The following is a 14,317-nucleotide window of genomic DNA, read 5'->3' as shown; positions in this document are numbered from 1 at the left end:
CCCGACGGCAAGGGTCAGTGGCTCTGATCCGATTCTCAGGGAATGTGGACTCAAAAGGCTCAAGAGACCCAGGCTGGAAAAGTCCTTCCAAATCTCCACAAGACGACCAGGGGACAGGATGCAGCACTGCATCCGTGCTTTTTCCAAATGCTTTATTACACGTGACAAAGATCATAGGTCCAGTTGTGCTCACCCCACCCGCCCTGGCGAGCCCTCAGTATGTGATCTGGTACACTGAGGCATGGTCCCTGGACCCCGTGACGATCAGGTGGTTGCTGGGGGACACGTCGCAGCACATGATGGAGGATGTCTCGGGTACCTGGAAGAGTCGGGGAGCAGAGCGACAGGGTTCACCCATCCTTGCCCTTAACATCTGCCCATAGATTCAAACGTGGTCCCTGGGTCGGGGGGGGGGTCTCTGCATTTGGAACCCCGGGCTCAGCCCAATGAACGCCGCCCACCTGCCCCACCCCCGTACCTGGACCACTGTGGTCCCCATGGGCATGCTGAAGACGCTGACCAGGTTGTCCGTCCCCACGCTCACCCACCACTGGCCTGGGAGAAGGCAGAGGGGGGCCCGGTCATAGGGAAAGCTGGCAGCTGAGGGCTGGACCCCTGGGGATCTGGGAAACAGGGAGCTCCCCATCTCCCTCACACCCCTGCGGAGAGCATCACTCAGGGCGGTTCCTGCTGATGAAGGGCTTGGGGGGGTCAGGAAGGGTCAGAAAGGGCTGGGTGGAGTCAGTCTTAGTGAGGCAGGGCCCCGTGGGAGGCTGGGGACGACGGCAGACTCCCCGCCGCGATCCTGGCCACTCACCCAGCGGGGAGAACTTGAGACCGAGGATGGTGCCGTCCTTACACCCCACCATGTGCTTCTGGCCCCCAAGGCTGGGCTGCAGCCACTGCTGGCCGTTGGCTGTGCCCACCAGCACCCAGTCCTCCCAGGGGCTGGGGGACAGGCTCATTATCTGGGGAGAAGGCAGCAGGGAAACATTGTCCAGGTCCCAGCGGGGCCCGAGAGGTGGCAGGAGCACAGGGACCCATCCCGGGGGCCGACTGCCTGCCCGCTTCCTGGTTGTGAAACCCCCAGAAAGCAACTTCACATATCCGGCCTTGGCTGGCTCATCTGCAAAATGGGTGTGGTCCTCTCTACTTTGTGGGATTATCACAGAGACTCAATGAGAATAGGAACCCCTGATACAGAGTATGAAAGCATCCAATGTTATCTGGGCAACTGGGGAGGATGTAGCTAAGGACCCCTCTCTTCAGGGCATCACTGAGACTTGAGGTACCACTAACCCCTGCCCTTCCCGCCAGCCTCCACCTCCTTCAGTCCACAGCCCAGCTGCTACCTGGCCAAGCAGGCCCCATCCCAGCTGCACACCTGAGACTCGAACTGGTATTCCTGGGGCTCCCCAGTGGTCCTCAGGTCCCAGCACCGCAGGCAGGCGTCCAGACCCCCTGTCCAGATGTGCTGGTCTTTGACAGCGATGCTCTTGGCACCGTTCAGGTGACCCGGCAGGTCCCTGGCCAGGAGAGGCATTGGAAGGGAGGTCAGGGCTGAAACTCTAAGCTTTGGGCCCCCGAGGACACCCCCCTCCAATCACACCCGGGTGACAGATGGGGAAACTGAGGCAGGCAAGAAGTACCACAACTGGGCTTCAAGGACCCAGCCACGGTTTGAACCTGGGTCTTCAACTCTCAAATGCAAGAGTTCTTTAGGGAAAGGGGCTTTGGCCTTGAGACTGCTGGGTCCCTACTCAGGGATCCAGGTGGGAAGCGGCCCTCAGGGTGGCCCCGCCCACCCCTGGGCCACACCTGACCACACTCTGGTTCCGCAGGTCCCAGATCCTGACGCTGCCATCGGTGAAACCGGCAAAGGCCAGGTTGTCCTCAGGGCTGGCGGCCAGGGCCTGGCAGGTGAGGCCTGCACAGGGCAGCTCTGCTCTCACGTACAGGGAAGGTGCCGTCAGGTCCCACAGGCTCACGCTGGTCAGGTTGTGGCCGCCCGTCAGCAGGGCCGTGCTGTTTGAGAACAGCAAGCAGGTGCGCAGGTAGGCCCCCTGGGTCTGGGGTGGGCAGAGCCTGGGGTGAGCTTCCTCCCCTGCAGGGTGGGGGGCTCTCCCTGCTCCCACAAGCTCCGCCCCAGAGCCAGCCCTACCCTCACCTGTACACGCAGGTAGCTCTCCGGAAACCTGGCCTCCACCACCTGGCCGACCAGGCTCCACACCTTGACGCCGCCCCTGCCACAGGTGAAGGCGTGCCGCGTGAAGCTGCTGACGGCCGTGGCCAGCACGGGCTCCCCATGTTCTAGCCTCCGTATCTTCTCCACTCTGTGTGGCACGGCCAGCTTCTTGGACTGCCAGGGCAAAGCATCAGGCCTATTCCATGTGTTTTCAAAGTCCTCAGGGTCCCAGCATCTTGGGAGAGGAGGCCTCAGGGTCACCAGCCCGCCTGTGAGCCTCTCTGCCCGGAGCAGGGCACCTATCAAGCCCCAGAGGGGCTTCGTTCTTTGTCAGATTTTGGGTTCTCTCAGGCCTCATTTCTCCACGGCACTCTATATCCCCCCAGGTTCTACCCACACCCCTCCAAGTATTCTCCTTCTCCCATGACCAAACACTGCTCCCTTCTGCCTGGCATGTTTTGCCCTATCCCAGCAAACTCCTACTCATCCTTCAAGGTCCTAACCATTATGTCCCTTCCTCCAGGAAGCCTTCTCACCCCCACATCTGGGCTCCCTTAACCTCAGACCACAAGGTTGGGACATACTTACATGGGCTTCAGAAATTGATAGGTTTTTACAGGAAGCTCCTGCGGGTGGATGAGGTCACAGCTGAGCCACATTCTCCTCCCGCCCCAGCCCCCCCAGCCTTTGTGTGGGGTGCAGGGATCTCACCTGGGCCATGTGGGAGAACACCTCCTCTCCTACAGTGCCCAGTCCTGTGCTTCCCTTTCGGGAGCCCTCAGAGGAGCTGGGGGAGGGCGTAGCTGGGCTGAGAACTGGGCAGAGACAAGAGTGGATCAGTGGCAGGTGTGGCTCCCCTCCCCCAGGGCAGACTGCCCTCCTCCCACCAGGATTACCCAAAGTGTCCTTGGGGAGCAGTTTCACTCCCAAGTATCGTGGTGCTGGCTCCTGGCTTTCCTGCCCGTGGGAATTGGGGAGATCAGTTCAGACCAAAGGACCTGACCAGGGTTGGTCTGAGAACTGGAACACGGCAGGCGGGCCCAGGCAGTGTGGACAGGATGCTCCAACTGCCTGAAGTCCCATCCTCCCATCCAGGCAGAGCTGCAGACAGGCTCAGGTCCTCTGAGGGTATCCAAGGGCTGAGGGTGGGGGAGGCATGCCAATCCCACAGGCATCTAGAGGTCAAAGCCAGGGGGCCCAGCCAGGGCAAAGCCCACCCTTCCAGGTACCGAGGATTCCAGTTACTTACCTGGCCTGGCGCCTGCTCTGTCGCTATGACAACAGAAGGGGATGGGGGAGAAGCCAGTTCAACCGGTGCTGTCCCTCCAGGCGGCCTGATTCCCCACTTCCCCTCACCCTCAGGGAGACTCACTCCTGCGTCTTGGGCGCTCCTGGATCCCAGTAAAAATCTGCCAGAGCTGCTCTGTCAGAACATCCTGCCAAAACCGGGGCTCCGAGTCCCAGGATGGCCACGTGTCTAGCTGGTGGACTGTGTCCACTCCGGGGGTCTGCTGGAGCCAGTCGGATGACCTCGTGGCCATGATGTCTTCGAAGTCTGGCCCCTGGAGACCGGAGGGCTGTGGGGTCTTGGCCTCTGGGCGCTGGGGGTCCCGGCTGGGCTGCTCACTGGGGAACTCTTGGTTTCCCTGGTGCTGTAAGCACAGGGTCGTGAGGGACACGAGGATGCACCCTTTGCCCCAAGCCTATCCCCACCCTACTCAAGGACCCAGGAACCTACCTCCCCCAGCTGGAAGCCCAGGGATTGGCTGCAGGTCTCCACTATCTGTAGGAAGTTTTCTGCCTGGAAGGGGAATGTCATCCCGGCTAAAGCTTCATGAAAGGACAGCCCTGGGTGCGAATAACTTCTTACAAGCCAGTTTCCCTGTTCACAAAGCGAGGCTACACCACCTCCCTTGAACGTTTTTGGGTGGATTCATGATCACCTAGCAAAAAGCAAGCTCTCGGTACCCAGAGGCCACCCTTGGCGGCGGGTGACAAAATTGAGCCCCAATGACCCGTCACCCGTATAATATGGTCGCAAGTCAAGTCAGATCTGGGTTCGCATCCCAGCTGCTTTACTTGGGGTGTTTGGAAACAAGAGCCTGAATGCCACCCCCTTGCTTAAAATGGCTTCAAGAAGCAAAGCCGTGTGTACACATGTCCCCCTTATGGGGATGACATTTGAAGCTGCTGAAACATTGCAAAGATCCTAAGAAACCAATGGTTACCTCTTGGGGAGCAGGGCTGGCGATGGGGAAGTTAGGGGCCCTGGTGGGAGGGTCACTTATTTTACATTTAAAATCAAGCCACGTGGCTGCTACCGATTCCAGATTTAAGTGAACAGTCTCTGTGGTCATGGAAGGCACCCTAAATTTTCTTTTTCTCCCTCCCAGCAGGCTGCCCATCTGTTCCTTTAGGACAGGCTCCCTCCTATGACACGTCCCACTGCTTTTCTCAAGAGCATTTCTCTGGCCTGGGTACCAGATTTGTGTTTAACCTCTCCTTCCTCAAGACTGAACCTCCCTGCACAGCGGCTACTGGCTGCAGGTCACTATTTAAATAGAAAGTTAAGTTTAATTAAAAATGCGATCCCTCCTGTCCCACGGGCCACATCTCAAGGGCTCAATAGCCACGTGGGGCTGGGGGCTGCCAGAGGAGACGGCGAGGCACGAACCTAGAATGTGCCTGGCAGCCAGCTGAGGACACAGACCACGCAAGACACGACCTGCCAGTACTGCCAGGAATTCGCTGCGAGGAGACCCACCTTCTCGGCCCGATAAGGGGCTCTACGGGAATGTGCAGCTATATTTAGTCCAGATGGACTAAATACAGTGATATGAGGAATGTTCTAGACCTGCCAGCTAAGGTTGAATACTTGAAACGTGGACGGTGCCACCTGACTGCCAATTAAAGTGTAAACAGCCACGTGTGTCCCGTGGCTACTGCAGAGGGTGACAAGGATTTAGTCTTGGGCCTTTGGCTTTGGAGGCAGTGCCGTGGGCCTTCCGAATGCACATGCACCTCCACGGGGGATGCCAGGAAGCTGTCTGGCCCAGAGCGAATTCCAAAATCCTGGGGAAATATCGTGATTCACAGGAAGAAATAATTGCTAAGGAACGTGGCATAAGGCCTGTGGCTGTCAGTTCTGTTGAACGGGCACCACTGGCGTTTCCGTTCTGCAGATGAGAAAACTGAGGCTCAGAGCATCAAAGTCAATTTCCTAAAGTCAGGACACCTGGGGCCCAGCAGTGTTTCCCTGCCTCCACTGGCAGCCTGCTCCCACCCCCTGCCCCTCGCTGGCTGGGGTGGGGGGCGAGCAGGATGGTGGAGGGAGAGGCTGGAATGGAGGACCCCCTCCCTGAGCTCTGGGCGCTCCAGGTGGCTGCCACCTAGGGTAGCAGGCGATGGATTCCCCAGCTGGGCCTCCCAGCAGCACGAGGCCCAGGGGAGCCTTCCCCAATCCTCCCTGGCTCGTTAATGCGCAATTTACTGGCACTTTAATGCACTCAGCATGAAAAGTGCTGCTGCCCCCTGCCTGCATGCCGGTCCTCCCTGGGGAGAGCTGTGTGCAGGCGGGCTGCGGAGCCGGGGGCGTTGCCGCTGCTGCTGCTCAGGATTTTAAATACACAGCAAGGAGGCTGGGAGACGAGGAACAGGAAACAGGGGAGGGGGAGGCGGTCCCTGTGAAACCACAAGTCAGCTAGGGATCACCACCTGGGGCCTTCTGTTGGGGGAGGAGGGTGCTTAGGGGCGACCCTCCTGGGTCCTCCTCACCCCCTTACATCTTATTTATTTTTTTTGGCAGCACCCCATGGCATGCAGAACTGCCCCGACCAGGGATCATCGAACCTGTGTCCCCTGCAGTGGAAGTACGGAGTCCTAACCACTGCACCACCAAGGAATTCCTCCCCTTATGTCTTGATACTCAGCACATGCTGTCAGTTTCCTGACACATCCACACTCTGACTGCTTCTCACCGCCAAACTGGCTCGGTGACCAGCCTCCCGCACCTGGATGGTCCAACTGGACCCCAACTCCCATCCTGGCCCCCAAATATCCATCCTCCCCAAAGCAGCCACCAGAGGGCGCGAGTGAGCACCTGAGTCAGGACCCGCCCCTCCTCTGCCCACAGCCCTCCAGGGTCCCACCTCCGGGGGGGGGTAAAAGCCAGAGTCCTCCCTGTGGCCCACAAGGCCCTGCACAACCTGCCGCGACCCCTCCCCGCCCTCCCCTCCTCCCTCTCTCCCCCTCGCTCACTCTGCTCCAGACACACGGGCCTCCTTGCTGTTCCTCCAATGAACCAGGCCTGGTCCTGCCCCAGGGCCTTTGCACAGGCTGTGCCCTCTGCCTGGTCTACTCCTTCCAGACATCTACACTCCCTCTCTGATCTCCTTCAAGAGTTTGCCCAAATGTCACCTTCTCAGCGAGCCTTCCCTGACCACCCTGAATTGTAACCCATTCCCACCTTGGTTCCCCCCACGTCGCCTTGGGGCTGCTCAATTCCACCCCCGCCTTGCCCAGCCCTCACCATCTGACACTTCTGTTTACCAAGCTCCTCTCACCCCAAGGGCAGCGGTTTGTCTGTGTTCTCCTTTGCTATTTCCCTGGCGCCTACAACTGCACTTGGCAAGGAGGTGATGGATAAATATCTGTTGAATGAATAACCGTGTTCTGGTTGCTTCCTGCCCCACCCCACCCCCGCCTCTGGATCTGTCTTTCCCTGTTCCCTGAGCTACCCACCCCAGGCCCCACTAAGTCGCAGACACAGCCCTGGCCCTCTGCCAGTCACATCTGGCACAGGCAGAAAGTCCTGCCAGCACCCAGGAGAAAGGGGCCAGGTGGCAGGAGGACAGGCGGGGTGGACGCCATGCTCAGCCTGGGCAAGGCTCCCCGTGCTGGGAGCTGGGCCCCCAGTGCAGGCCTGTCCCTCCCCCCACCCCCGAGTGTGAGCCAGGCCCTTGGGAACCTCAGACACATGGAGACCGCATCCGGCCATGCCTGGCACATAAAAGCCCCTTCCTAGCACAGGCAACTAACCTGCGATGTGCTGACAGGCCCCTGGCCTCCTCCAGGCACACGGGGACCAGCGAGCAGGACAGGAGGGAAGAGGCTCAGGACCAGAGATGCACTCCTGAGACGTGGGGGATCCACGGATACCCTGGGGATTCCACTTCAGGCCCCACCCCCTCTGCCCCCAGCACTCCAGGACTCCCACCTCCCTCAGGGGGAAAAGCTCAAGTCCACCTCCGCGGCCCACAAGGCCCATTCACCTGCTTGTGATGTTCCTGGAGCCCCTGCCGGATCTCCTGGAACTGCAAAGGAACAACAGCGGTCACACTGGGAGGTGGTCAATGGAAGTGGGCAAGAGTGCAGAACTGAATGCTGTGCATGCTTCTCCCCAGCTGTATGACCCTGGGCAAGTCATGCTACCTCTCTGGTCCCTGCTCTCATCAAATGGGATACTGCCTACCATACTCAGAGTAGGAAGTATTAGGGAGACCCCTGGTTTTCATTCTAGGTATGAAGTCGAGGTCAAAGAGGGGCACAACCTGCCCTTGCTCTTTCCCTGCCCTCCCCTCCTCCCTCTCTCCCCCTCGCTCACTCTGCTCCAGACACACAGGCCTCCTGGCTGTTCCTCCAACACATCAGGCCCGGTCCTGCCCCAGGACCTTTGCACGGGCTGTGCCCTCTGCCTGAAACAGCCTTCCCTGTTCTCTCTAGGGTGGCAGGAACTCCTTATCTTCCATGTCTCACTGTGAACGTGAGACACAGTGAGACATGGTGTCACTGTGTCTCACGTTCGAGAAGCCCTTCCTGACTACCTTAGCTCAAAATCTTGACTCACTTTCACCGCTTCACCTTCTATTTTCTTTCAAGCACTTACATTTTGTGAATCTTGTTTCTCTATTTGCTTATTTGTCTCTCTCCTTCCCTTAGAGCTGCCGGGTCCTATGGGGTAGCCACTAGTCAAACGTGGCTCTTTAACTTTCAGTCAATTAAAATTCAGCTCCTTACAGGAGCTCAGTAGCCACATGTGGCTGGCGGGTGCCATATTGGACCCTGTTGATAGAGAACATTCTTATCTTTGTGGAAAGTTCCAGAAGACAGCACACACTAGAATATACATTCCTGAAGGGCAGGGACTCCCATCACGTGCTGTACCCCTAACTCATCAACCGTGGGCTGAAGAAACTTCTCCTTAATTTAAATACAGAATTACTTGTTTTCACAGCAAGGTTTTTATTAATTAAGAAAAACTCACATGAAGTTGTTGCTCACTGGGTTAACTCACTTGCCTAAAATAAGCAAAGTAAGTAGAGGAGAGGGTGCCCCCAAACCCGGATCCTGAGGTCAAACTCAACAGCCTTTCCAGGAGGCTCCTGAGGGGCTACCTGGTGGTGGTGGTGGTGGGGAGAGTAGGGGCGGGGCTTCCTGGAGAGGGCGGGGCTTCCCGGGCCGGGGCTCACCAAGTAGTAAGCGCTGTCCATCTGTGTCGTCAAGTGAGTGGGGAACCTGCCAGGGAAGACAAACCCGCTGCAAGAGGAGGCCTCAAGACCCTTCCCCAGAATGAGCCCTGCCCCCAGCCTCCCATCAGGGCAGTTCTGGCAAGTGAGCTAGTCCCTTCCAGGTGCCACATTGAAGAAGGCGCCAAGATGAATATGATTTTAATGCGGTATTTTAAAAAAACGTAATTGAATGCAAGCAAATTCACACTGAACAACAACAAAATCAAAAATTTAAATGAAAGCCAGGATCGGTATTACTGGCTTTCCTTTCCTTTTGCTTCAGCCTTCAGTATGGCTCCTCCCCCCTCCCCGCCCCCCACCAGCACTGGTCCTGTCTTTTGGGCCATGGAGACAAGGATGGGATTCTTTCCCTCGGTGGGACTTAGGGCCCCAGCGGGGCCTCCAGCCCCCGAGAATCGCCCTCACCTGGGGAAGTGCTGCTTGAGCTGATCCAGGGCATTCTGATAGTAGCCGGCCTCAGGATGAGCCTGGAGAGGTCGAAGGAGGGATGAAGAAAACCCACAGCCTCCCCGTATCCCTGCCGTCAGGTCATCAGCCCCAAAGAGGGTGAGGTGGGGCCTCCTGAGGCCTGAGGGTAGTTTGCTTTCTCTCTTATTACTTAAGTACCCACAGGGTATCTTCCATCTTGATTTTTGGCCTAAAGATGAAAATATTTACTCTCTGGCCCTTTACAGAAGCTTGCCTGCCCCTGGCCTAAACTGATAGAAATGGTTTTCCCTGGGAAGTAATGGCGGGTGGGGAGGCGCAGAGAGGGACTTTTGCTTATAAAATAGTAACTGAGTAGGTGATGTAGCCCTATGTTTTATCACCTGGGTAATAATAAGTTTAAAGAGAAAGGCCTTAAAGTATGATGGGTTACTGTCCCCAGCTGAAGGCCTGGCCAGCCGGCCCATGTCCGTCCCTCAGGAGCAGGAGAACAAGATTTGAGCCTCTTGCCCCCTCCCCCAGGGGATAATGCCTCACCATCCTTTGAGGGTGCCCGTGGGGGCTGAGATGGCCCCAAGAAGTCAGTCTTCAGGCTGGAGTCACAAGGACTTTAGCCAGGGACTGTAGAAGTAAAGAGGGGATGTCAGATCCTGAGTGCAGAAGGCTGGGCAGTAGCAGAGGACAGAACTAGCCCCACCCCACCCTCGGCCTCCAGCACCACCCACCTTGGTCTTCTCTCCTCCAGGACTCAGTCCCGGGCCCCCAAACCCCTCCCTGACTGCCAGCACCCCACTGCATTCCCTACATCCTCTGTTCTTTCATTCATCACTCTGGTGCTTCCAGCTGTGCTGATTAGTGGTGGGGACCCCCTGGGGCCTCACCCTTTGAGGTGGGGGCGCCGTACGGTGCCAAACATACTCCCTGACAGGAGCAGTCAGGGCTGGAGGTACCCCAGAGAAAGATATCAAAGCTCAACCTTAGTTTTGAGACAATTTCCTAAAGCACGGGAGAACATCATTTGGAAAGGGGTTTTGAAGGATGAGTAAGAGTTGGCCAGGTGAATTCGGAGAAATTTCTCAGACAGGAGGAAAGAAACGTCTCTCTACCCCCAATCATTCCCGCGGCACCAAGCCCCTTCTTTACTTCACTTCTGCCCCTCAGCTCCCCTCTAGGCTCCTCCCCAGCCCAGGGACCATGGGGCCCTCCGGGAGACTGGCAGGCCTACCCGCCTCCCTTAGGATGGTGGCCCAGGAGGAACGAGGAGGAAGCCGTGGGATCAGCCAAGTTCAGGTTGACAGGAAGCACGTCCCCCCATCCCCGGGGGCCAATTGACCCATCGGGCCCCGCCCCGCCCCGCCCCGGCCCCGCCCCGCCGCCACCTGCAACGCGAAGCTGGTCCGTGAACTAGCAGCAGCTGCACGTGGGCTCGGGCTCCGCGGGCGGCCGCTGGTAGTGCCGACCAATCGCGAGGCCGCTTGCCCACGTGGGCCACGGTCGCCGTCGGTGATTGGTCGGCTCTCCCCAGCCTCTGGGCGGGCTGTCAATCAGCGCGCGGGGCGCCGCCGCTTAACCCTTGCGGTCCCGCTGCGGGGAAGGGCAGCGTGCAGAGTCGCAGGCAGGTTGGGATCCAGGCAGGGATGAGGATATTTAGAAGGGCAAGGGGCTTGGAGTTAGCGGGTGCAACTTGAGGAGGGACTGGGCGGTGTGTATTTGCCTTGTTTGGTGAGAAGCCCTGTCAATTTTTCGTCTTGCCCAGGAGTGGCTCGGGGCTGGGGGTGGGGATGGGGAGAGTCTTCTGCACTCTCACTCCAATCCTTAGATCTGGACTAAGAACCTTTTCCTCAATATTAAATAACGTGCAATGCAAACGAAGCTTCAGTCCCCTTTCTTGGGGAAAACTCAATGGCTCCCTTTTATCCAGGCTTCCTAGGAGCCAAGCCCGGGGCTGTGCATCTTATCAGCGAATTTTCCCAGCTGCCCTTCAAGCCCGGGGACCGAGACTCTGAGAAATCTGAGAATAAAAAGCTGGAACTGCAAAGGCCTTGAGGCTGGTACAATTTTTCCAGGTTCAAGGCCAAGGAGGGAAGCGTAGTGCCTACTCTAGGCTTAGGGTACCTCAGAGATAAGTGGTGGGGTGTATGTGGAGGGATTCAGGAGTCCTGTTTTCGTGTGAAATGCCTGCTTGAGATGGCAAGTGGTCAGATCGGAGTCTGGGGGTGAGAGGTCAACCCCAGAACATTGGCACTGGCTGTTCCTTCCTGGGCCAGGGAGAGCCTGTCCCCTGACTGCCACTGGCTGGATCCCTCACCTTCGGCTCTGGTACAGAGGTTAGCACCTCAGGGAGGCCTCCACCCCCCCTTTCTTATTTTTCTCCAAATCTGGCTTCTGTTGGAGCTAATCTCGTAATCTCCATGGCCCTATACCCTGCTGTGTTCAAAATTCACTGAATGCTGACGGGATTCTCCCACTTGCTCGCACCTGGTCACAGGCACTTGGGTGGGTATGCTGGCTCGGGATCCACACAACCAGGCACTCTCTCTTTCCCCCCACCCAAGTCTATGCTTTGCCATGGGGGGAGGATGGAAGGAAACGGGTGACTGAGGGTTCAGATCTTTGGATGCGTAGCCCCCAGAGGTTATGATGTAAACACACAAATTGGGTTTTGTGGCTTGTCTATGGAGGACAAAGTGAGGGCTGCCATGTACGAGCCACAAATAAAGGTTTTCACCCACAATCCCTCCACTGGCCCTTAATGGAAGTGTATTTTATTTATGGTCCAGACTGCTAATTGCCCCTCTCCCTGTTTGTAGACAGTCAGCTGGACATACCAGTTTATCCGAGGCTATCTTGTCTTCTACTGTATCCACTGGGTACCTGTGGTTATTTAAATTAAAATGAATTACAATTAAATAAAATTTAAACCTCAGTTCCTGGGGGCCACTGACCAAATGAATTTCAATTGCTTAGTATCCACACCTGACTGTCCGCACTGCAGATCTAGAACATTCCCATCATCTTAGAAAGTTCTGCTGGTCAGTGCAGATCTGAGAGTCTCTTTTTTTCTTTTAATTTTTATTTTATATTGGAGTATAATTGATATACAATGTTGTATTAGTTTCATAGATCTGAGGTTCTTAAAAAAGAGAAATTCCTAGGTCCTTGTAGAAATGGGAGCCGTTTTATAGCAGCCATTTCATCCTCACTCGTGGAAAGCCCCCCGCACCTGGGGCTGGGGTGATAGTTGGCCCTTTGGCTGGTGTGGGCTCACCCCTGCTTCTTCCTTTAACTGTCCCCCGCTTGCTCCAGCCTGGCGGGCAGAGAAGCATCCTCCCTGAGCCCTCAGGAAGGGGATGGATGACACAGCAGCTAGGAGAGAAGGAAGCAAAGATTTCCTTCTTGGCTCTCAAGTCGCTGTGGTTTACTTTGGAAATCCAAGGTCTGGATGAAAGTTTGAGAGGAAAACAGTTTGCATTTCCAAAGCTTTGGAATTCCCTGGGCTCACCCCCAGAGACCTCAGACCTGGATGCCCAGAGGCCACAGGGTCACCTGGGTTGGGTGTAGACCAGGCAGAGGGCTCAAGAGAGAGCCCAGGGTGGAGAGGGGCCTGTGGAGTGACCTCAGGGAGGTGACAGCTGGGAGGTAGTGACAGGTTTCAACCCCCCAAATTCTCTCCCCCATCCCCAGAACCTCCCAGTGGGCCTCGTGGGCCACAGACCATAGCCAAGTGACAGGAATGAGGGGGAAGCTGCAGAAGCCTGTAGGTAAACAGCCCTCGTGTCCAGGCAACAGATGAATGACCAAGAAGCAGCAGGACAGGGACCCTCCAGAGACACTGGCCGGGCTGGGAGCTGCTCAAGGGCCCAATGCCCCCAGCTGTCCCCACTCAGCCACCACGTGAATCTCCTTGAACTTAGCCTGGCCCCAGGAAAAGTGAATTTATCAAATTACTCAGAATTGATTGAGGTTTGCTTTCTGCCACCTGGTGGAAAGAGGTTTGTGTTCCTTTCCTGGCACCGCTGTCACAAATAACCACAAACTGGGTGGCTTAAAACAACAGAAATTTCTTCTCTCACATTCTGGAGACGGAGACGGGAAGTCCAAAATCAAGGCTTTGGCAGGCAGGGCCCTGCTCCCTCTGAAGGCTCAGGCGAGGATCCTTCCCGCCTCTTCCAGCTTCTGGAGTTGCTGCCCATCCTTGGCATCCTTGGTTGGCAGAAGCGTCACCCTAAGCTCTGCCTGTGTCTTCACATGGTGTCTGTGTGCGTGTGTATGCCTGTATCCAAATGTCCCTTTTCTTACAAGGACACCAGTCGCTGGGTTTGGGGCCACCCCACTCCAGTATGACCTCATCTTAACTAATTACATCTGCAAAGACCCTCTTTCCAAACAAGGTCCCGTTCCCAGCTAACGCGGGTTAGGATTTAAATGTATGTTGTTAGGGGATACAATTCTACGCTCTACAAGGTTCAAAAGAAAAATTAAGTAACTATGGCAACCCACTCTATCCTCCATGAATCCTGACATCCCCCTTTTACAGAGGAGGAAAATGAAGCTCAGAGAGGTTAACTGACCTGCCCCGGGTCGAGCCGTTACTAAGTGGCTAAGCTGGGATTTGAACCCATGACGTACATGCATAACCCTTATGCCCTAATGCCCAGATCTAAATTAAGCTCCCACATTTTTTTTTTTTTACGAAATGAAATTAATTTTCCTTTATTTCAGGACTTGCTGAAATGGTTCATTTTCAAAAAAAATTTTATTGGAGTATAGTTGGGACTGCCCTGGAAGTCCAGTGGTTAGGGGTCCACGCTCTCACTGCTGAGGGCTTGGGTTTGATCCCTGGTTGGGGAATAAGATTCCACAAGCCACGTGGTGTAGCCAAAAACAAAAAAATTTTTTTTATTGGAGTAGAGTTGATTTACAATACTGTGTTAGTTTCAGGTGTACAGCAAAGTGATTCAGTTATACATATACATATATTCATTTTTTCAGATTCTTATATAGGTTATCACAGAATATTGAGTAGAGTTCCCTGTGCTATACAGTAGGTCCTTGTTGGTTATCTATCTCATATATAGTAGTGTGTATATGTTATTCCCAAGCTCCTGATTTATCCCTCACCCTCACCACGTTTCCCCTTTGGTAGCCATTAAGTTTTTTTCCGATATCCGTAAGACTG

At 55.8% G+C, this 14,317-nt stretch overlaps 1 protein-coding gene across 1 annotated transcript; it reads right to left on the bottom strand.

Annotated features, from left to right (window-relative positions):
• Positions 1-214: 214 nt before the first annotated feature.
• Positions 215-3,732, bottom strand: TLE6 (TLE family member 6, subcortical maternal complex member). Its single transcript, XM_060295558.1, has 9 exons — positions 3,558-3,732; positions 2,897-3,000; positions 2,774-2,811; positions 2,168-2,420; positions 1,819-2,069; positions 1,385-1,526; positions 818-968; positions 479-555; positions 215-319 (listed from the first exon to the last, which is right to left on the bottom strand). Exons 1-9 carry the CDS (start codon positions 3,724-3,726, stop codon positions 215-217), a joined length of 1,290 nt encoding a protein of 429 aa, XP_060151541.1. The 5' UTR covers positions 3,727-3,732.
• Positions 3,733-14,317: the final 10,585 nt, after the last annotated feature.

The sequence above is a fragment of the Globicephala melas genome, chromosome 3, assembly GCF_963455315.2.
Source record: "Globicephala melas chromosome 3, mGloMel1.2, whole genome shotgun sequence".
NCBI classification, from domain to species: domain Eukaryota; kingdom Metazoa; phylum Chordata; class Mammalia; order Artiodactyla; family Delphinidae; genus Globicephala; species Globicephala melas.
The sequence above is the reverse complement of the archived record's forward strand: the minus strand, read 5'-3'. Positions and strand labels throughout refer to the sequence as shown.